Consider the following 23480-nt stretch of genomic DNA (forward strand, 5'->3'; position numbering starts at 1 on the left):
GTCTTTTGCGCAAAAAACCCAGAATGCTTATGCACCAACTAGCCTGCAAAAACATACTCGCAAGTTATTATGTTCATTTGCACACTCCAGTATTTGCGCATTATTTCCTCCCTGCTGTAATGTGATGAGGGCGATGCAAGCATTCAGTAATGAAAAAAATAAATGCCATACCCATGCCGTATGATTTGATTCCGGCCTGATAGTACAAATATAAGCAATATAAAAGGGAACACTTAATTGACATTCAGGAATCAAATATCTCTTTCCATTTCTTATAACTTCAAAAACTTTATGATATTGCTCATTTAAAAGAAAAAGAAACTATATAAAGTGTACTTCTCACTGTAGTTGGATACAACTCAAGAACGAAGCGGGAAATAGCACTCGAAGGAGGCCCTCCAGCTAATGGCGTCCATCAACCGATTCTAAAGACGTCTTGGTTAATATCCTTGAACCAGCTGGCGAGACATCACATGGGGTGGCACATCAGAGGGTTTTAACCACTTATTAATTGGATTAACCGCGGCGTTGTGAGAACCGGTCGCCGCCATTGGCTGGAGGGCCTCCTTTGAGGGGCATCGGCCGTTTCGTTCTTGAGTTTTAGCATGAAACCAATGATCCCTATCCACCTACAATACTGAGATACACGTGGATAGATATACAATATTAAGATATTCTCTTTCACATAACGCTGGCAGCTGTATTATTTTAACCCTAGGGTCATTATTACATGGCACTGCATTCCGTCGCTTCATTAGCATGACCTCGGAGGGAAGTTGCCAGCTGAAGGACATCCCCGAACTTCTGGTATGTCCACGGCATGCTGGGGCAGCCGTGATGCATGCTGTTCACACCAATCACTGAGGCTAACGCAGCGCAGGATGCAGAGCTGTTGCATTTATTACAGCGGCAGAGGCAGGTGGATGAGGGAGAAAGCGTGCCTGAGCACGCCCTGCTCAGCCTCGTTCTCGATGAATGTCCGGAGGACCTGCGAGGCGGCCAGCGCGACCTGCTCCCTCGGGAAGGCCGCCAGGGCGCCGGACGGCGGCTGCATGTCGCGCACGTTCTGACCATTTGCGCCAGCCAGCGGCAGGCTTTCCAGCCACAGCTTCAGGTGTACGGTGTGCCCTGCCGACGAAGATACAGAGGTGCGCTGAGACAAGCAGGAAGTGCGTGAGCGCCACCCACTGACAACGGAGCACGCACAGCGAACGGTCTCTGTTCGATCCGCTTTCGCTGGCCGTCAGCACGAGGGGCGCCTTTCATCAAAGTAGGTTCGCCCCGACCCTGACAGCTGCGTTTTAGCGCAGCGGAGACATGGTACCATAGACGCGACCTGGATCAGCCGGGTGCCTGCTGCGCATGCGCCACATGCGCAGTTTGCACCTGTCTTAACCGGTGTACGTCTACGCTAGCACGCCTCCACTCTGGTAAAACTATGCAATGCCTCTACACAGGTGCTCTCAGTACGTGTACACAGTAATTGATCGCAACGGTGTTCATGACCCGAAAAACAAACGCAAAAAAGGGGATTTAAACGCTCTCGGCTCTATTTAAGGATTTTTCTACCCCATTCCAAAGACTCTGCAGCGCGCATTTGCTATATTCTTTCTTGTTTTTTTTTTGTAGCTCTGATAACACTACTGGCAAGCTTGGCAAAGCAAACAACTGGGATAGGGCTGATATCGAATGCAGTCTTCAGGCCTCCGAAGCTAGGGTCATGATGTAGCCTTAGCTCAATCTTCACTTAGATACAGGGTAATGTCGGCGATTTTAACAATCGGACATGTTGAAGGCAATAAATTTTGTTAGGACAGCTGGCGGTTGCCTAGACCAAACGGCGGCAGCTCTGATCTGCGCCAATGGTTTCAAAAGAATTCATATAAAATAGGCAGCTTTTTAAACCGCTGAAGGTATGAAATGCTTCAGTTAGAAACACACTGGGCGTGATGCGATTGCTCAAATGGCATAAAGTAAAAGCGCTTTCCGTGCTACGGACAGTTTAAAATATTCGGGGCAGGAACTAATCTTCCGACCTTGGCGCGCCTGGTAGCGCTCCCGCACTGGCCGTTGACGTGGCTCGCCCAAGTTAGCGCAGCCTCAGTCACTATCAGCGCTCGAGAGTGGCTGCAACCTTTCATTCCTCTGGAGCTTCGTGCGATTTCTTTCCAGAGCGACACAGCCAGCATCCTGTATTCATTGAAGCTGTGCTATTTGGGGATTTTTTTTTGGCACTCCATATTCGCGACTTGAAACTTTTCGTATATCTCCAGAAGTTCGGAAGGTAGACTGCAATGATATGTAAAATACGTTCACTACAGGCCAGCACCATTCCCGCGACGTCTACCACTTTTTCTTTAACTCTTGGCTCACGATACGTGGGAGAGCCTGTGTATACATTTCAGCTTTTTTGTGCAGCTGAACGGACAGCTCAAGACACTTTGTTGAAAGAAACGAAGTGGTCATCTCCGAACGCGTTGCTCTGATGACAGCATGCGCCGATCGAGTAACCATCCTGCAATGTTCGAAACTCAACGACCAACCGGAAGGAGTAACTTGAAGATTGCCTTGGAATGCGTTCGATCGCTCAGTTTCGTGGCCGGCTGTGGCCGCGCCGTGAAGCGACCGGCAAGCATGTCTGCCCCACCACTGTGCCTGCACTGTGGTACCGGCGGCCAACTAATGTCTTGATAGCCGCCGAAGTAACCGTGTGCGGTATCGTTTGTGCTTTGCGACATTTCGTGCAGTTCCGGTCGTCCGCAGACGCTTATTAGAAGCTCTTAGGATATCCATTCTAAGCGCTCAGAACGTGTGGCCGTCGCGTATACACTTAATTTATAGCAACCACTCGGTTACCGACGGCATCGCCATCGACTGTATAATATCGCACAGATGATGAACTTAGGGCTGTGTTGAAGAGCATAGCGCGCCTTTAGGGATAGAATAGAGTCGCCATTTCAGTTAGTGCGAACGCGTCATCAAAATAGGATATGCTGCTGAAGGTAGCTCTTAATGAAGGCGTCGGTGTACCGAGTTAGAGGTCGTAGCGTAGCAGTAGCGGCACTGGGCTTTATATCACGGGCGGAAAACTCTTATCGAAAGGCAGCAGGCAAATGCCACTAATCAAAGCATATATGGCACCGTATAGAGAGAACAGACAGTAAGTACCTTGTTTCTTTTCAGTTGCGTAAATCCGAGCGGACGAGTTTTTAACAAGCATTATGAGCGTGACGTTTTGAATGAAGGCGGCATCGCTGTTCTCGGCCTCGCCGTACCAGATGAGCATCATGCCATCCAGCGTCGCATGACAAGTGGTGGTAATGTTCTCGCCGCGCCATCGAGTAGCCTGACAGTCGCCTCGGCGTTGCCACTGTTTTCCTGAAAGCAGACCACGAGGTTAATAAGCAGTGTCGCAAACGGCTCCCACAAAGGTACACATATTTCCACTTTCCGTGAGCTGTTTCCCATCAGAATTCAGGAACTTTAAAGTAAGACGTAGAAAGTTGCTTTGGTGGTATAACAAGTCGGTGGCGATTGTTCGAGGAAGACTGCGATCACTACTCGCCAGGGCCCCTTAAAACAATGCCTTTAGAACTTCACCTAGGAGAAAAATTTACTTTTTTTTTATAGCTGTCAAATATCGCAAGAATCACAAGCTCGCACAGCAAAACGAAAACGAAAACAAACCGAATACTTTTATTCCTTGCAGCAGTATGCGAACAGCAGGTTTTTTTTTGTTGTTGCTGTTGGAACGTGTAGCATACGCCGCGAGCAAAATAGATAGGGCTGTGTTTTTTTTCTGTTCTATACCATCAAGCTATATAGCGCTGGATACTATGCCCCTTTGACTATAGCCAACTAGCCCGGCTTTCAGCTTTACCTTGGCTTCCACTGGCTGAAACACTGTGCGCACCATGAGGGGTTCTACAGCGCTGCAGTCCTTTCTCAGACTGACCAGCACCACTGCTTCGCACGTGTGCGCATAACGTTTTCGCGAGGCCAGTGCATTGAATTAGTCACTCTTCGCGTTTTGTACGCAGGACTTCACCTCGCGTTCACTACGTGCGCAGAGTACTATGTGTACTATGTGGTACACATCGTATGCCGGCGGTACTTTGCTTGTGGATTGGTCAAATTATGGTGCCTTCTGGGCTATGCTGTGCACAGTTTTCCGTGCATGTTGCGTACCAGTTGCTTGTTTGACCATCTCTCGCACCTCTTGACCTCTGCTTTGGAGCGGTCCCTTCGTTTGCTTGCCCTAGTGTCAGTCTTCCAACAGTCTGCATTCGAAGCGGTTACGGCTGACGTTGTCAGCAGCAAGGGCGTACCCAGAAATTTTGTGACTTCTTGATGGGCCGGGTGCCGTCGGTGTTCACCTGATGCGTAGTGAGGTCCTTACGAGAGGCGGCGATATAGAGGATGGGGGCGGCGAAGTGCATTTCCGGTACTGTGAAAGGGGTTCAGCCCAGTCAGCCGCACCTTGCACGTGCCTCTAATCGGCAGGTATCTCGGCTAAGTTTGTAACGGAGCAATTGCGGAATTAGGTTATAAATTACTGGCGGGAACCCTGAAGCAGATAAGGAAAATGGTTGTGGATGTGTCGTGAATAATAAGTAAATTGAGCTTGAAGAATTGCGAAAGGAATGAAATCATTTTACATGTGTCACGCTGTTAATGAAATGAAGCATGAAGCAGATCCACTACAGACGGCGCTTCCAGCTCGTGAGCAAAGGTGGGCAGCTACGTCACAGCATGCACCGCGGAACGTTTACTTGCCTAAGCCGAGTAGCACGCCGCCGTCGATGCGAACTGTCACCGCGTCCGACTCGTTGCCCACAGTGAAACCTGGCAGTGGCGCCGACGTCAGGTTGGCTCTGGACACCTGGTGCGGCAGCACGACCCCCAGCACCGTGTCCACGTAGTTGTTGGCCTCGTAGACGGCGCCCGCCAGGCCGTGCGCGCCGCCTGCGTGCGACGGTGAACAGCGCGCCGTTATGCGCACGCTGTGGCTGGCATGAATATACCGGCTGTTTCAGCGAAGGTGAACCACAGTTGCTCAAGTTAGGATTTTTGGGGCATAGAGATGGCGTCCACGGCATTACAATACAAGTGTTGGTGGACATCAGAAAGAGGTGAATCATGTTAGCTAGTAAGCTAGTGCACTTTCCCCCGTATTCATAAACGCTCATTTACTTAATGTGATAAAACGGTATATGGTACAACGGCTTAACTTTCCAACATTACAGTTAGGTGCCTGGTTGCAGAAATGTCTAGCTGGGCGTTTGCAATAGTCATATCAGTTTTCAGAATTTCGAAAAAGAGATTGCCCTCAGCGCTGTGACTCAACAAATTTCGACCGTCACGGGCACGTTCCAAAGATCGCGCGTCTTTGGCACGCGCGCTGCAACGGTCACCAGCTCATGTCACTCCGCGGCGAGTGCATCCGGTGACCTTCACTCTCCCGCCCGCTGTGGAGCATCCAGCAGCGGCGAGCACCGCAGCGCGGGCTGGAATAAGAAGGTTGCGTTGCACGTGCGCTAGGGAGTTACGTGAACTGGTCCCACCACGCTGCAGCGCGAGAGCCAAATGCGCACAATCTTTGAAACGTGCCCGTGGCGGTAGAAATTTGTTGTTTTCGAAATTCTGAAAGGTGATAAGGGTATTACTAACGGCCGGCTACAAACCTCTAATTGCTATTAGGTGTCTAATCGGGACAGCTAAAACGTTAACATTAAAAAATAGTTAACCAGCTTACTATTTAACTGGGTTCACAGATTTCCGATTGCCCACCAACACTAGTATTACAATGCCTCCGAAACCATCTATATACTTCAAATAGTCTATTAAAAGAAAATTCTTGTTCACCACCACACTGCTCGGGGAACGGTTCCGTACCGCTCCTGTCGGTTAACATGACACTGTACTTAATCAGACGCTACTACAGCAGACGAAAAGAGAAAAGAGAAGCTCAGCACCGGGGATGGAAACATGTCGGCAGCATTTACGAAACAGAATCCGCTCTTTCTGTCTGGTTAATGGCAGTGTGCGATTAGATTTGTATAGTATTTTATTTAGCAGCTTGCGACCCGATGCACGAGTTGGCCATAATTTATATTCCTGAGAAGCAGGCTTATGCTGTGGTTTACCTAATTGGCTAGTTTATAAACATCTGTACACAATAGCCTAATCTGACAAAAAATTACACGGACACTTTCGATTCTGATCAAACCGATTAAGATTTGAACTCAATGCAAATTCGTCGTTACTGCATGTCCATTTGCAACCACGACCGAGTCCGATCCTACTCGATACTACGGCATTTGCGAAAGCGCGATCGAGATTTTCAGTCCAGATCAAAGATGCCATGCTCGGAGTTTGTTACCCTCAGGCCCAAAAAATAGTTAAATGGAAGCTAAAAGGGGGGGAGAAAAATATTCTGCATCAGGTACAGAATGTTAGAATTAGTTTTTATTTTAATCAGTGCGCCTTAATTTGCAGTTGTAAACAGGCAAGCCAGCTGCGCAAAGTTGCCAGATATCCAACCATCAATGCAGTATGTGCAACGAAGACTTCAGCAATAGGTGTCCAAAGTCCTTGCTTAGCGAATGCAAAAGTAGCGAATGAATGGTGTCTCGACCAGAAACGCTATTCGCCCTCATGTACAGCATTCCTGATGTACGCCATTCTAAACGCACTAGTTCGCATGGAAGACGTTAAAAGCCACATAAAAAAGTAGATTGTGTTTTTTCTAGCATTGTGCAGTTAACTTTTGCGAAAGATTGCAGCGCTGTACGAAGACAGAAAGGAGATACATAGTAGCACTTAACAACAAACACAACAGACTACAATACGGGACGAGCGCTAGTCTGCTGTCTTAGTTTTTTTTGCGCTACTATGTATATGCATAATCAACTAGCCTAAATTTCAGTTATAGAAAGGAGATCGCTGCGTACTAGTGCTCACACATATGTTCCACGTACCATTGTGCTATTCATTTTAGTCATTTTTGCAGCTTATGCCATTAAACAGACTGAAAAAAAAGCTTTTTTTTTTTTTTTCTTACTCCAAATCATAGGCCCGGGCAGCTTCGTGATTTTGGTATTTAACGCAAGCAAGTCGCTTCAGATACACACGAGGGTTCGGGGTAAGGCTCTGAGACGCGACAGAAAGCGCGAGAACCTTCTTCGAACCGAACTGCAAAGAAGTAGCGGACCAACACAGTACTCTACTCACCAAGGACTGAGGCAGCGAGAAGACAGGTTACGGCGATCATATTCACAGGAAGAGTCAGAAACGGGGATCGTCGGTATAAGCGTTAGACTGCCACTTAGCTGCCGTCTTGACTACGAGCGGAGGTGCGCTGCGTCTAAATACGTGTACGCTGTGCCGACGATATGCAAGCGCGTTATCTCCTGGGAAGCGTACCGTATTTTCCGAGTCCCATATCTATGGGGATTTCATGTCAAGACGGGTGGGAGAAGAAGCGGCTGCAGGTGAATGGTCGTAGGAAAAGTCTGAAGAGTGGAACAGTAAAATAAAACAAAGAGATCGCTGCGGAAAAGAAGGATGTGTTTTTTTTTCCCAAGAACGAAACTGAATATGAGAGAAAATACGTGCCAGTGTACACTGTGGAGAGGCGGTCATCAGTGGTTTATTTTGCAGGATAAAGTATCCTCCACAGCGGCTCATTGGCTTTTGTGTTCTGCTAATGAGTGATCCCAAGGTTGCGGGATCAAATCCTGGCCGCGGTGGCCATATTTCAATGAACGTGAAATGCAAAAATGCACGTGTGATATTCGTTATATGTTCACGTTGAAGAACCCCAGGGGCTCTAAATTAATCCGGAGCCGTCCCCTACTGCGTCCCTCATAGCCCATATGTGCTGCTTCGGGACTTTGAACCCCACGCAACATGGTTAATTGCGCGTGGCCAGTCGTGGCGTTGACCGAGACGAAGATCAAGTGTGGCGGCTAATCAAGAAGGCACCGAACAAAGTATCACTAACGCGAATTAACCGTTGCATTGCAACAGTAAAAACAAAAGGCTGCCAATTAACGCATAATAAGCTACTATATCTTTCGGTAAAAAAGGCTCTTAAGAGCTAGTAGCATTTGTTTTCACTGCGTTAGCAGTATAATCCTCTTTCGCCGTAAAAAGCTATGTGTCTGTGTGAAGCATGCACACCCCCCAGATGCACCTAGCGGATCGTAGCAGATTGGAGCGCTTTCCGGGCACCCTCCGGTAAAAGCGCATCTTGCACCGAAGAGCCTCCACCAACCACCCACCTCCACTCTCCAGAAGCTCCCACCAGTCGGAAGCTCACGCAGCAGGGCAGCGACAGCGAAATCAAATTCAAACTTAGTAGGAAGGCGATCAATGTTAAAGCGAAATGTACAACCAGTGCAGCTAACATAGATTTCTCGCACCACAAGATACGATCGCCTGTGCATTTTCATTTTTTTTAGTAAGCTGCAGCTTTCCGCATCTGGCGCACGTATGAGTTAATGCTTTTGCTTCGCTGGAGAGAAACTGATTTTGGTTTTTGGTTTGGTTTTTATGGGGTTTAACGTCCCAAAGCTACTCAGGCTATTAGAGACGCCGCAGTGGAGGGCTGCGGAAATTTCGACCACCTGGGGTTCTTTAACGTGCACTGACATCGCACAGTACACGGGCCTCTAGAATTTCGCCTCCATAGAAATTCAATCGCCACGGCCGGGAGAGAAACTGAGGCTGCAGAAGAACAAACTTTTAAGGCGAAAGCCTTTAATGTCTCATCGTTGTAAGCAGCAGTTGTCGACACAAATGTCACGCTTTTCAGTTGGTCGAAACGGTCGTGACGTCACAGTGCGCCAATTTCAAACGGGGCCAATTGTACTTTGGCTACTAACCATGCAACCAATTAAAGGGATCGTATAGTGATGCTCCAAGTAAGTTTGACTGAGTTTAGTTAATTGCTTACTTCAGACGAGATAAATAAAAACCGAGTAGGAAATTGGCCGAGCTTGGGAATCGAACCCCGGTCTCCGGAGTGCGAGTCGAGCACGCTACCACTCCGCCATGCCTGCTCTATGGTTTCGAATGAACAAAGGTCCTTCTAGTGAATATGGTGCCTTCGTTCACTCCCATCTTCCTCCCTTTCCGTTACGGCGAGGTTTACGTGTCCACCGAGATATGAGAGAAAGATACATTTCCTTTCCAAAAAAAGCAATTTACCGACGAGCAAGGCGTATTTGTCCGCGTTTCAGATTGGTCCAAACTGTCGTGACGTCACCGCGCACGAAGTTTGACGGGTGTCCACCGAAATATGTGAAGCAGTTACTGCGCAACTTCCTTTCCTCAATTACAATTTTCGACTAGTGTCTACTGAGATATGTGAGGCAGTTACTGCGTAATTTCCTGTCCTCAAATACAATTTTCATTTTCTTCATTACGGCCCCTCTTTCTTCTTGCACTCACACTTCTTCCCTTCCTGCACGGTGCGGCTCAGGTGTCCACCGAGATGACGGAGAATTACAGCCCCATTTCCTTTCCTCAAAAAGCGTTGCGTTCAAAGGGCAACGCATCGCGCCGAACGGGTGGTGGCGTTCCTTGGACTCCGTGGCAGCGCTACAAAACGCTGTCGCGTTCCACTCCTAAAGGCGAAGCTTAAGCGTCATTAATTGGCAGTTAATTAATGCACCAACAAAATGTGCAGTGAACAATCGCGTAGCAGAATGCAGCACTCAAGCTTTCGCCTTTCACCACTTTAGCCGCTAAAGTTCCTCGTAATTTTTGTTATTAACATGGCTTGTGGTTGTAATTGTTTGATTCTTAGTAGCGGTTTCAGCATGCGTACAGACAATACACTACTGGAATTGGGGAAGATGTAGAGTGTACACTGGAGGCTTCCGCGAAATCGACGTACGCCACGCTGCGGCACCGTCGCTAACTATAGTCCGAGAAGGATCGGCGCACAGAACCGCCTTGTTTGCTCCGTTGTGTGAATGCTTCGCTGGCACATTCAGACGTTGCTGTCAGAAATTTGCTGCAAAAAAAAAAGACCTTACGAGCGCTGTTACATGGATATTTATAAGCTAACGATATAGAACAGCTAATGTGCCATTGCTTGAGTCTTCTGGTGCCAGGAAGCCAGCAGTAGAGAGAGCTTGGGAACAGGAGATTTCCAGCTGTAGGGGAACGCTCGTAGCACCATGGCAGCATAGTTCTTGTTAGCCACCCAGACGATAATTCTCAAAACTTGATTTGCCTGATCTAGTAGGGTCTAGTAAATACAAGACAATGTTGAAGGGACCACGTATTGATACTTACTGAGGTTAGGAAAAATGCACGAGTCATCAGCCAGTAGTTTTTTCTGTCCCGAACAAGCTGACTGCCTTGTGCCGGCGTGTGAATAATGACGGACCATTACGACCCTCATGTGACACGAGCCACTGGGAACGATTTACCGATTGTCAGAGAGCTGTCGTGCTGTAGTGTATGATGTGCCACTATCCCGTGGTAAAACATACACAGGGCAAACGGGCCCAAACAATCTGGTTCCGACAGCTATATGCTCGAGCTTATAGAATATTTTCGTGCTGTTAGCATCCGGTATTCCTTCACACTTTGTTCAGAATATGGTAGGCTTCTAAACGTTGGACGATATCTTGCCAGATCACATAAAATGGGCACAGGCAGCAATCTAGCTGTATACACTGTAAGGACTGTCCCTCAAAAACTTGCAGGCCTTCCGTGCACCGCACGAGCGTGATCAATAAACGTAGAACCGAGAAAGAGAGGGAAGTTTTCGAGGCACTGATCATTCAGCAGAGGGGCCAGAATTGTGTCAGCAAACCATCTGTTCACCTGATCGAGAATGAAATCACCTATCTCTCCTGTTGACTCGATAATGATGCGTCTCTTACATCGAGTTGTCTGTCATATCGTGTTTTGTTTCGCGTTGTAATTTTTCTTTTTCTGGGTATATATTTCGCTCCTGGCGGACTAAACTTGAGTTGCTAGTCAGCTCGTTGTGTGTCGTTTTCTTCCTTGTTCCCAGGTTTTGCGCTGGTTTATCTTTCTTCAGGGTAATGAATGTTGAAAGGAGATTACCCTCTGCAACAGGCTGTCTACGGTCATTACAAGATCAGTATTGTTAATGCCTCTTTTCTAACTGTTCGGCTGACATTGCGCTATTTTTCTTCCTATGCACGAATAATCTGTTCCCTTGTTTTCCCGCTCCAATCCTTTCACATCAACGGGTTCTCCCATCGGCCACAGCGGCCTCTCTGGTCGTCGCGCACGCGCCGTCAAAGTGTGCATCGTGCGAGACCAAAGGGCCTTTGGTGTTTCATCTGAAAGCATGGACTTCAATTCCGGACGTCTCTCTGTGCATGAGCGGTTGTGCGTCCTTATTCTGAGTGCCGTGTACTACACGCTGCTTCACGACTCACCCGCTTTCAGATTGAATCAGGAGAGCAGCCTACAACATGGGCACTTTGATATCCGTCGAACAGTGCAAGAACCCTCCTAATCTTTTTCGCCCATATTTGCACATCCATCGTGCCCTCTATCAGCACGATGCACGTGGCGCAGGTCGTGCTGTCAGGTGCATGAGGACGAGCAGGTGTACCAAGACTTCGAGCTTCACATGAGGGCACGGGAGTGACCTTGTTTCGTCTGTAGCAGTCTTTGACTTGAAGATCAGTGTTGCACTACACATTTTAATCACCCAGTGAGCGTGGGGAGTCGATTGTCCGCGCTCATGGGGTAGCAAAGTATGTATGTACTACCGCAGCAGGGGCAGTCGGTTTCATCTTGCGATGCAAGGGGACCATTTTCTCACGAGCCAGCGGCGCTCTGGCACAGAGGAGGAACAAGGGGGGCTACGTCAAGATCGGCCATTTATCCTTCGCGGCTACAGCCCAAGCAATCTGGTTCCGACAGTTATATGCTCGAGCGTATAGAAAATTTTCGTGCTGTTAGCATCCGGTATTCCTTTGCATTGTGTTCAGAACATGGCAGGTTTGTAACCGTTGGACGATTATTTTGCCTTTACTTTTCGGTGCTCACTGTGCGCGTTAACTGAACCAGATATGAGAAAGTCTAGCCTGCAAGTAAACAACTGAGCAAAAGTTAAAAAAAAAGAAGATAGCGTCGCAAGTCGCGAATTGAACAGTTTCTGCCACAGTTTAAGAAGTACGCTGCTAGAGGAGATAAAATGCCCATAAGCATCTGAGATTCTGTATTTTTCGCGTCGTCTCTTATATACAGTGATAGTTTCTCGGATTTATTTTCTTAACGGATGCTGTGCCGCAAAGCGTACTCAAATACTTCCGGACTAGGCGAGTCAAAACGGATAATTTTTCACGTGCGACTCCATTATCACTCGAAATACTTATGCGCGTATGGAGGGTTCAGTATCTAAGATCACTTTGTTATTGGTGAACCCACCATTCCTTGCATGCTATAGTAGTGCGGCAAGGGCAACTGACAGCAAATGTTGGTGGTCCTGAAATTATAACCACCGAAGCCCTAATTTAGCGTGTTCCCCAGGAGAAAGTATAGCCTCCGGTGACGCATGTCTGACGCCTTGCAGAAGCGAGCAGTCGCTCCCGTTTAAGAGGTCGGCGCTGTTTTGGAGAGACCAGGAGCGATGCTGACTGCTATTATGTTTGCGCTGGGTGGTATTTGTTTTTTAACAAAATTCTGTATTTATAAGTGCTGCGTTTGATTGCTTGAAACACACCTTGTACACTAGAAAAGGGTTACTCCGCTAATTTCTATGGACTGCAAAAAGTTGCGGGCATGAATTATGTTTGTTGCATTCGGTAGCTTACACTGGGCCCTCCGTGGAGAGCGCAATGGGATAGCCGTGCGAGAGAGGTGTAGTGAAGTCCGATGTCTCAAGCAATGACGGTAGCATTGTGCAGCTAAGCATAGTTTAAATCCGCCTTACCTGAAACTACGCGCGATTTTGCGCATGCTTATATTGAAGACATGTAGCGGTTTTTTACATCTGGCCACACAGAAAATGCACAACTTCCGTACATGCCATAGCATTATTGAGGTCATACGCTTCGTGCATCGCCTTCCTACGGCATTTCATTTCTTTTTATGGATTGCAAATGGTGTCAGTACTTTTCTTGGTTCTTCAGATTTCTTCTCTGCTGGTAGCCGTCGTGAGCCATTAATGAAGTTGTACTGCCAAGCGTGATTTAACGGCTTCTGTTCCGGGCCGTTATGGCTGAATTTTGATGCAAGCAAGATGCACGGCACCCCTTGTAGCCCACGGGTTGCTTGGATATGTATTAATGCGTTTAAGCTAAAAGCGGCCTGTTAAAATTGAGAGTTTGTCCGGGAACTGGGCGCTGAACACGAGCAAAATGTCGGGAATGAGTTACCTGAGAAGAGCGCCTGATGGCGCCTTGGTATCGTGTTGTGTTGATTGCTGAAAAGAAATAATTAAGCTTCCTGGATACTTCGGTTATCATGCTGCCGCATAAATTGGGGTCAAAACCGAGCTGTCGTATCTTCAGCAAAGATAAGGCGCCAGATGTCTCGCAGCTGTTCTACACGATTCCCTTCGCACGAGCCGGAGGGGATGACTGCTCGGACTGGATGACGGCATATGCCAACGTAGGGGACAAATGCTCTATAAGAAAACAGGCGAAGATCAGCTCCGACACGCTGGATGAGCCCTCTGTTATCCGAATTTCGAGTGTCTCACCGGGAACGTGATATGCGCGTCCGGTGCAGAAGGTATATATGGACAGATGGTAGATGAGTCCTTTAGGGAGGACTCCCCGAGGGTATATATGGACAGTGCAATCCGCTTCGATCCAGCGCAGCCGCGTTGGCGCTGCTCTCTGTGTTCGAGTGGACTGCGCTCTCTTTTACGTTGTAGCGCCGCTGGATGCTGGCGTACCTGCACCTGCTCAGTCTATCCTGGAACAAAGTTTTTGCTCCAAACAGCCTAATTACCGCTTACAGTTAACCATTTCAGAAGTTGTAACAATGGTGCCCTCCGCTAGGTTGGGCCAAAGTCGCGAGTATACCTTTCACTTTAATTCGCTGGTGTTGCCCGTAATAGGCCGCTGCCTAATAGCTTTCCTGCTCGAACGCCTAGCAGGTTGAGTGGCGATGCGGCAGCAGCATCGTGATTCGCCCATGCGGCAATCTGAGGCGAGTGGTTGGCGGGAAGTGTGCCCTCTCGAGCTGCAATAAATATACCACGCATCTCAGCGAGCAGCCACAGGAATTCCTAAAAAATAGGGTGATTGAAATAGGAAGAAAATATTCCAAAGAACATGCTGACAGCCGCAGCGAATGTCAGTTATTAAAGATATTATATTAGATACCTAGCTAACTCGAAATCGATTATTTGCTTTTTAAATGAATACAGCCTGGTGGTTAGTGCCAATGGCAAGTTAATAGCCACGGACGAGTCGATGCCATATCAGTTCCTGAAACGAACAAAAAGTCATTCCCAAAACCCCTGGAGAGCGAGGAAATCGCATGGCTTTTTTTCTGCACAAAGCCAGATCTGAACGCATGAGGTGCGCAGTAAATTCACTGCAAACGCAATGTCCGCTGGTGACATGTTAAAGTGCTTACGGCGCTCATTTCTAACTCCCTGCGCTATTATACCACACTGTTGTATTGTACCTGCGCTATTGTAAACTTTATTAAACACTCTTAAGGTGACTTAAGCATCCCCATAGTTTTTCCTCTCTGATGCCCAAAATGAAGTGATTTGACCTCTACACAAATACTACCCGCTGGGCTCTGTTCGCTGATTTGAGTGTGTGTGCTTGTTTTCGTATATATCTAGCCATACACTATCAGTCATGATTTTGTCGTTGGAAGCCAGCCATATAAGGCATTCAAGCATGAAAATTATTACAGACCGGCTGTTAACAAGACGAAGATGACAAGGATGTGACGCAGTGGACGCGAGCAATGGCTTCAGTTCCCCTGGGTAGACATGTGCAAGAAACGTTCGTCACGCTGCACGCTGGCCTGCTTTCCGAACTGCACATGTGCGCGGTTTACGGAAAGCGAGAGAAAATGTCTGCACGTTCTTCACGTGTTCGAAACAGTTCGAAACGGTATTGACTTTTATGCTTACGCGCTAGAAACGCCTGTACTCCAAGACAGGTTCATCTGACTACGCAGTGCAGGCTGTTTTCGCAGGGCGGACGGCCTCCACTGGAGTGTTGTTCACACGTGCTTACGAGCCAACCTTTCTGGTCTGGAATCTGACGGCTAGTATTCTTACCATCTACATAAGCGCGGAAAATGTACCCCAGTGCAGTTTTCGTCGACCAGGACCATCTAACAGCCCAAATATAGAAGCACAAAATGAAAGAGCTTGCGTTATTGCGGCACCATGGGTTATTACGGTTTCTGGTGAATCAGAAATGCATAGGGGATAGCAACAGAATTGTTAAACCATTTTCCGTCGCCTACGATTGGCGGGTGCACTTCAACTTCTGCAGTTCCATGCAGCGGTATGTGCCCACAGAGGAGCGCTCGCGCTAGCGGCACCTCGTCCACTGCGACGCATGCGGGAAGATGGCCACGGTGAACAGGTTTGTAACTTGTGCCACCTTTTTGACGAGTTCTGAAGTCTCTTTAATCTAAGAACTCCCCCGTCGTCGTCGTTGTCCGACGGGTCCTGCCCTAACAATCGTTCCTCTTCATGTCGCTGTGCTACGTAACGATGAAAGCTAAGCGTTTAATCACTGGTTGCAATTGAAGTCAGAGATCTTCTGAAGGTTTTTTTGGATGAGGCAGACGTAAGCATGGTAAAAAGTGCAAGAACAAATATGCTGGCTTTATGTTTCTTGAGCACACGCTATGGCTTCCTTAAGTAGACAGCCATGAGGAAGGGCCATTTTATACTTAAAATGAAAATAATTCACCGCTCCAACAAAAGCTTAGTTTTTCTGTTGGCGTAGTCAGTTTATTGTCTGCCTGTCACCATGGCACTCATGAATCTGCAGAACGAAGTACTGTAAACGACTTCTTTTTCGTGAGGACAATATTTAACGAATTCGGCTGAAATCGCAGTTTACGAATATTGCTCGAGCACTAAATTTCGCGATGCAGACGTAGCAGCACCCTTGGTTTGGTCTCTTTGTTGAGATCTGCATAGTTTCTGTGGCTTTGCAGCCTCATGCTACATGGCTCATGCGATACGCGGAGCCCCGCTCTCGCAGAGCCCACCTCTCGCACTAACTTGGCATTAGAAAGAAAACGCACTGATTGCTGTTGTTTCTCAAAGAGGACGCTTTTGAAAATAGACCAAACTCCTGCCGAATTCCGGAGCCTCAGTCAGGTCCTAACAACCCTTTTCTGTGTAAACTGCGCTTCCTCACGCGGCGAATAGAGAAGCTTAGTAGCAAAAGCCTTCATAAGTTATGAAGGTTTTTGTGCTCGTCGCTGGGTTCCAGAGAGCGGCTGGACATAAAGGAGGTAAGAGAGACAACGAACGAATTGAAATTCGCGGTTAGGATGATTATCCTCTGAACACTTTCCTTTCAGCACAGTGGTATAGTTTTTTCCGCACTTTCACTTCTAGTCGCAAATAGGAATAATGGGCTGATCTCAGAGATTTCTTTTTTACCGAATTACAAGTCGATGCTTCCCCTAAATTATTCGTGGGACCTATTTTTCGCCAGCTGTGTGTAATTAGTGAGAAAACGAGAAAATTAACCTCACAAAATTAAGTCATCTACAACATTGAAATGGTGGCCGGACATGAAGACTTATGAAAGAACTGATGAGCCTTGACCAGAGGACGACGTTCTGTGTTACTTTTGGGAAGACGTTTTGATGTTTGGGCTGAATGGAAAACTTCCTTGTTCCAGAACATTGGTTAGGCACTGCGCTGCGCAGTCTTACGCGTACTCAACCGAAACATCCAATATGAAGCACTGCAGCAGGCACAGAACTTTGTCACCGCGAAAGTTTACTTGCGTCTCCTGCAAAGAGAATGAACACTTCTTTTTCGTGGTGCGACATGAGTTGCTTCTAAAGTTTTAGCTGTGGGGAGACCATTGTGCACATTTTCTGTCTGCTGCCATTTAAAAGCACCATCTCGCGCAGAAACGGCAGCCACTGGCGGTTGGTTTCACAATGACGAACATTGTGTTGTCGGGCAAAAGAAAAATCGAAGTCACAACTGAGGAACATGCCGATGAGGATGCAACTCCCCGGAAATGTTTATTTTGGGAACTTTTTTTGCTGGAAATAGCAGATTTTGCATGCATGTTTAGGCTGGTTTGTCACTTTACATAATTGCTTGTAAACAGTGCGCGTGCATCACGCACACACGCACACGCGCACAGTCAAACGGGAAGCAAACGACCAATCACAGGCATATCCGATCTGCACGCGGCGCCGTCGCTAGCCATATGGACCATGCTCCTCCTATTTGTCGTAAAGCCGCAGTTTTTTTTGTTTTCCCTAGAAGGAATTAGTGCCGCTAATGCTTGCCTGGCATGTCAAAGCCATCGTCGTGCTCCATAATTAGAAGGCGTCGACGCTGGCGCCGGTCCGCCTGTGTTGCACGGACATTGGGCGTGTTTAAGCGTTATGTGGCACCATGAGCGTGCTTCTGCCACGCCTAGCTTGGCGCCATCCCCCACGCCCTACGCCTGTGACAACAGCGATCACTGAAAGAGGACCAAGTGAAACGAAAGCGAAATGAAACGTTACAAAATTCTTCATACCTAAGCGCACCGGAACCACAATCTAGCTCGAATGGCAAACGTGAGCACCCCTTGCACCAAGCTCGGCGAAATGATGACTGCGTGCAAAACGCGCCCCTTACGATCATGGGTAACTGTCAAGAACTTAAAACGAAGTTGAACGCATGCACAAGCCACACAAACCTTGCAAGTGAAGCCTGCTACCGGGAGGAAACGGCGGCTAACATTTAAGTGCACGCACACAAACACGAAGTGACGCATGGTCTGTCAGGTCCACTAGCACGCTGGCTTCACCCACAGTTATCCAGGTGACCTGTCCCCATTTCAGGATGCATGAACATGATTTTCCTTGTACTCGCTGCTTTTGCCGCTTTATTTCGTTTCTCGAAGTTTAATGGGAGCAGTCCATGAACCGTTGTATCCAGCCCTGCTGTCAAGGTGGTTTCAGAAGAAAGCGCTGCATTTGCAGTCTCAATGCTGCTTGGAGGCTGTGTGGACACCAAAAGTGACGGGGCGCCCAGCGCGCCGCGGCTCGAGCGCGCGATGGAGGTGTGCGTATCCGCTTCGTACGCGCGTGGCTTCCACCATGAACTGCACGAAAGGCGCGCCGGTGGCCGAGGCGATGTAGTGGACTCGCGGGAAGCCGAACCCGTTGAAGCCCGAGGCGCTGACGAGCGAGTAGGCGCCCATGTTGTCCAGCATTAGCCAATCGTCGACGGAGACGCGGTAGAAATGCGAATGGCCCACCACGATGTCCCAAGGATGGCACGTGGCGCCCCAGATGACCGTCAGCGTGTCCCGCGATCGGTTGAACGGGGGCTGGCCAGAGGAAAGAATAATTACTCCGAATTAGTATTTTGTTTTTGTTTTTCGCGCGACAACGTCAACAGTCAAGCCTAGGAAATGGTTAACAATGTCAACTTCAAACGAGTTGGTGTGCCTCAGTTGGTTTCTGCCACTGAGGTCTAGACAGATAACTTTGTTTATTTATTTATATTTATACAAAATACCCCTAAGGGCCCTCAGTTCGAGGGTATTAAATGGGGGGGGGGGGGTACAGGCATGTAATCAAAAGTAAACAAATAAACTTCAAGAAAGTACAGCAAAACAGATAAAAGCATATGAGTCATTGCAAAAAAAATACAAAACGCAACATTAAACATTGAAGCGTAAAGGGACAACAAAAACATGAACAGAGCAGCACAAAGTAACGTTAATACAAGTTATACAATGTCTCACAAACCGCGGCATGAAAATAAAACGAGAATCATCAATAACAGAAATACAAGACAGAAACCTAATGCACTAGTAATGTACCCAAAAAACTTAAGCAGAGGTAGTGGCAGCCAATAGGCGATAAAATTTATTCGCATCAGTGACGGTAGCAACATGTGAAGGCAGAGCGTTCCAGTCAGTTATGGTAAGTGGTCTGAATGAATGTGCATAGTTAGATGTACGACATTGCAAGCGCTTAACTTTAAATGGATGGCCACGGCGGTCAAAAATGAAAGAAGGCAAAGAAAAAAAAAGTCATTATGAAGCGTTGAGTGATGATAAAGTTTATGAAAAAGTGATAAACGTGCAACTTTACGACGGAGACATAGATCCTGAAGATCAACGCGTTTCTTCAAGGCTGTGATGTTGGTATGACGCGAATAGTCGGAGAAGGTAAAACGAACTGTGCGATTCTGCAAAGATTCGATGTTATTTATTAAGTATGCCTATGACTTAAAAGAGCTATAAACTCTGCCCCTGCGCGCTTCATTTGTTTAGTGTTGCTGAGCTGGACTCTCGACGATTAACTGTGCAAGATGCGCCGATGCATGCGAGCGCCAGCCTGAGGAACGCATGATAACCGAGTTGTTGATACTGCCTATAAGAATGGCGCTTCTAGATAATCGTATCTGTTCTCTCCGATGTTACAGATACTTAATTTTGAGTCTCTTGACCTAGGGGTACGTTCGGTGACTATTTGTATTAATCAAAACAGCCTAATTTTTTGTCCACAAGCGACGTCGACGATTGCTGCCAAGCGCCTGTAGCATTGCTCGGCCGACCAGGTCAAGCCTCCTACAATCGGCGCTTTCTGCTCATTGTACGTGCGTCGTTAGATGTCAGCAATCGTCGATTTCAGGTCACTGGCATTCTCTAGAATTTGTGAATTCACTCTCCACAATTGCCAACCTCGCACACACGAATCCTGCGGATTCGCTAGGTCTGCTCGTCGCGGAGAGGGGCTGAAGTAGATTAAAGAATCTGACCAGTGTTTAGCACTGGTGTGTGTGTGTGTGTGTCGGAATGTGGTCATTCGCCTCGCATATTTGTAATACGGTTAGGGCAGAGACGAGTGCGGGCATTCAGATCGTCTCAAAGGCGTGAAGGTTTCGTACGGCCGCCGATACTGGTGCGTCAGCGTCAGCGCCTGCCAATCGACTCAGCGACCGCCGACGCTGCGCGTCGCCGTTTATAATACTTCACGTTACTTTGCTGTGACGTCACTAGTATTCAGTTCTGTTGTTCCAAAGTTGATACGTCAATAATTATAGCCCTAGCAATGGACCTCGAAGGCGATAAAGGGCACTGAAGGAGTCTTTGGAACTGAATTAAAATATCTTTTAAACGTTTGTTTCGTCTAATGCTTAGCCGTGGGCGACCTTACATGCAGAGGACGGCTTATGACATGCTTTTATAACTTCAAAATATGACGTATAAACCCCTTTAAAGTGTCGGTGTCGGGTTAATCGGGAGAGATTGTTCGGAGCTATAGGTGCCCCGAGCGGTACAAATCGCGTGCAAGCGGCAGGCATTGGTGGCAGTCCAGGCAGAACCACTATTCAGAAAAAGTTGTCACAAGTATTCTAGTCGCAAATGTGACCTCCAGTCCGAATTCAGTCCGAAGAAGGCATGAGGGAGAGCACAATACCGAAAATATTGTCTCCAGTTCAAGCTTGAAAAGTGGAAGTTTGGAAAGGAAGTACTCCCGATGTCGAATGGATTCAATTGGCACACAACTCACAGAAGACAAGCTCGAAACAAATCATTCTTTACCTTCACTATCATGCAAAACAGTATTTCAGGTTTTTTGTTTTTTTATTTATTTATTTTTTTTGGGGGGGGGGGTTTCGGGGCGGTCAGTTTCTGTAAACAGTTTCTTGTACATTCATGCGTGAGTCACGTCTGTGGCAATGGTGAATTCAGCTTGAATGAATTCTTCCCCGTGCTGCTTCTCCAAATCACAGGGGATGGGGGATGCCATGAATGTGTGCAGCCAAGCGGAACCGCAGGATGGCTCGTAGTTAGGAGGCGCAATGGTCTACAGTTGCGCTCTGTGTAAGAGTTGGGGCGGGGTATTAATGAATGGCATTGAATGGGAAATGAGGTGGCTGGATAGCCTTTTAGGAGAACTCCAATACATGTGTTTATTGTCAAGTGATCCCGCGCAGATTCGGCTGCGAGGCTGTCCCGGACGTTTGTCCATGTGGTAGTAATTAGTGCCACGTGATAAGGCGTGCATGAGACATTGGCGACTGTAGGCGGCGTTGCGTCATGAAAGAGGGTATAAGGTATAGCTGGCGGCGGTCCATGCGGATTAAATTTGCTTTGTTATGGAACCTTCCAACATGTTGTGGTGCTGGCACGCTGATCTTGGGGTTATGGATCACGGGGCGGCCAGAAAGGTAGCTCGGCGGCTGCGTAACGCGAGGGAGGATACGTGGTCGGTCATTGCCCTCAGAACCATGATAGGTTGGAGTCCATTTCAAAAGGGCCCGCAGTTGGTCGTGTTGGTGCATATGTTGGTGCATAGTAAGTTCTCCTCGAAGGAACATGGGACGCCCTGGCTGCCTGTGCGTATCGTGATCGTCCATGTAGTGTATAGTGGAGGAGGGCCGCTTTCGCTGCAGCATGCGTTTCTGTTGCAAGGAGACTTTCAGTGGAGGCTTACGAGGACATTTTGTGGTCCAAATGATGAAATTAGTGGGATGCTTTATGTATGACTGGCTTCAGTGTAGCACATGTCCTACAAATTACCAGGGATCTGGGAGTCATATTCGCATTATTACCGTTGTACAGGCTCTTGGACAAGGAAGATCAGTGTGAAGGCACAGAAATTGAGGCAGAGGTATTTTTCGAGGGAAAGAACTGCTTCAGTCCTCATATATTCTCATGGGTTATTTTGTCAGCAAGCCTCTAGTACAGGCTTGCGATGAGGATTCATTCGATATGGGTGTGTGCTGAATTTTGTAAATTAGGATGTCAAAGGGTGTCAGCCGCATTTTTATTGAGAATAACGAGCTCAGCTGAGAGCACTTGCAAACAGGCGAATCGTGAAGGGCTTGCGGTTCAGTTTGGTGTGCTGAATTTCTCTCAATTTTTCTATGGTGGGAGTTTCAAGGTGGTGAAAGCCCACTATGTTTCTGAGGCTGTTACCCCATGCCAAGCATATTCTTAAAGGCCAACTCTGGAGTCTTTTTGAACATTATGAGTTTATAATCACACCACAATCCTTAAATCTCCTTGCTACGGTACAAAAAATCATTTTTCAAATTACCTATAAGAAGTATTTAAAAGGAGCAAAACTGGGAAACAGAAACCGAAACTGAGTTACGACTAAACGATGACTTTGCTTCAGACTGTTCCATGATGTCATGGATACTGTCACAAAGCGTATAGTGTGCGCGTTGATTGGCTTAACAGGCGACAGTAAGTGAGAGCTTGGGTCATTATTTGTTTGAAGTGACCAAACCCCAGCTTGAATTTTTGTCCGTCAGCGAACACAGAAAGAATGTCGATGGTCATGCGTCCTGTGACGTCACACAAGCAAGGCTGCTCGTAGAAATTTCCCCGACTGAGGCCACGATATAGGATGTTTTAAAATTAACTTCCGCTGCAACAAAACGTTGCCCCGCTGCGAAACTTCGCACAAATGACCAGAAAACTGCAGGCAATGTACCGCAAAAGTTTCAGCAAATTCCGATGGAGCGGAAAAAACATCGAAGCTGCCCTTCATAGTGCTGTCAAGGCGAATGCTGAGCTGGGCAATTACGCTGTCTGTTTACGACTACGAGCTTATCAGACTGCGAACAGGTGTGTAGTGAGGATGAATTCGGCCCACTGTCGACAAAAAAATAGTCACTTCGAAACATAATGTAGCTGATGAAATGGGTTTTATACACGTGAGGGCTCGGCGGAACACAGCTTGCCGCAAACGGCTCAGAGCCCAGATCAGTCTGCGCGCGCCTCCCTCTTCGTCCTCGAACTCCTCAGTAAGCCGCTAGGCGGCGTAACGGTATTATAAACATCTGGGGGAGTAGTGGATAATTGATACTGCATCTTTTTCCCTCGCATAATGAACGCACCCCTTGCGGTGAACACCGCAAAAACTAGGCAATAATAGAAGCCCAATCCGTCTAACGTTAAGCCTACTATACCTCACCCTACAGGACAAACTTGTTGGGGTTGGGCTGCGCTGCGAATTCTGTCAGTTGTGCGAGAGTGAACTCTGCTTGGGCTCTCCTTGGATAGAATTATGAGCCGGAACGCAAGTAATACGCGCGGTGTTAAGCACAAATTTGTTGCCAGTCCTCTCGACCACGGAAACCATGCTGAAGAGCGCGTTTTGTTTCCTTTAGAAGGTAAGTCATTCCGGATAAAGCACATAATTCACCAGAATGCTTTTTGTCCCATTCGTACCCCTTCAAATGTTTTATCAATATTTTGCCCCGTGTAATAAAAGCACCCTTCAAAGTTTCAGTCATTTTTTGAGAAAAAAAAAATTAATCATTA

General features: G+C 47.5%; 3 protein-coding genes across 4 annotated transcripts in view; 1 reads left to right on the top strand and 2 right to left on the bottom strand.

Moving 5' to 3' along the window:
* Positions 1-23480, top strand: part of Tim23 (translocase of inner mitochondrial membrane 23) — a 185882-nt gene that overhangs the window by 132497 nt on the left and 29905 nt on the right. The window lies entirely within an intron of this gene.
* On the bottom strand, positions 878-7399 carry LOC149352366 (uncharacterized). Its single transcript, XM_089577147.1, has 4 exons — positions 7234-7399; positions 4777-4965; positions 3169-3378; positions 878-1128 (listed from the first exon to the last, which is right to left on the bottom strand). The coding sequence occupies exons 1-4, from the start codon at positions 7271-7273 to the stop codon at positions 902-904; spliced, it is 666 nt and encodes a 221-aa protein (XP_089433273.1). The 5' UTR covers positions 7274-7399; the 3' UTR covers positions 878-901.
* Positions 17187-23480, bottom strand: part of LOC149352367 (ornithine decarboxylase-like) — a 91334-nt gene continuing 85040 nt past the window's right edge. For both annotated transcript variants that reach the window (XM_089581530.1, XM_089581531.1), the window contains one exon: positions 17187-18515. In XM_089581530.1, the coding sequence (XP_089437656.1) occupies positions 18168-18515 (348 nt within the window). In that variant the 3' untranslated portion in view covers positions 17187-18167. The remainder of the gene's footprint in view (positions 18516-23480) is intronic.

The sequence above is a fragment of the Amblyomma mixtum genome, chromosome 3 (genome assembly GCF_055824585.1).
Source record: "Amblyomma mixtum isolate Tamu chromosome 3, ASM5582458v1, whole genome shotgun sequence".
Classification (NCBI taxonomy): domain Eukaryota; kingdom Metazoa; phylum Arthropoda; class Arachnida; order Ixodida; family Ixodidae; genus Amblyomma; species Amblyomma mixtum.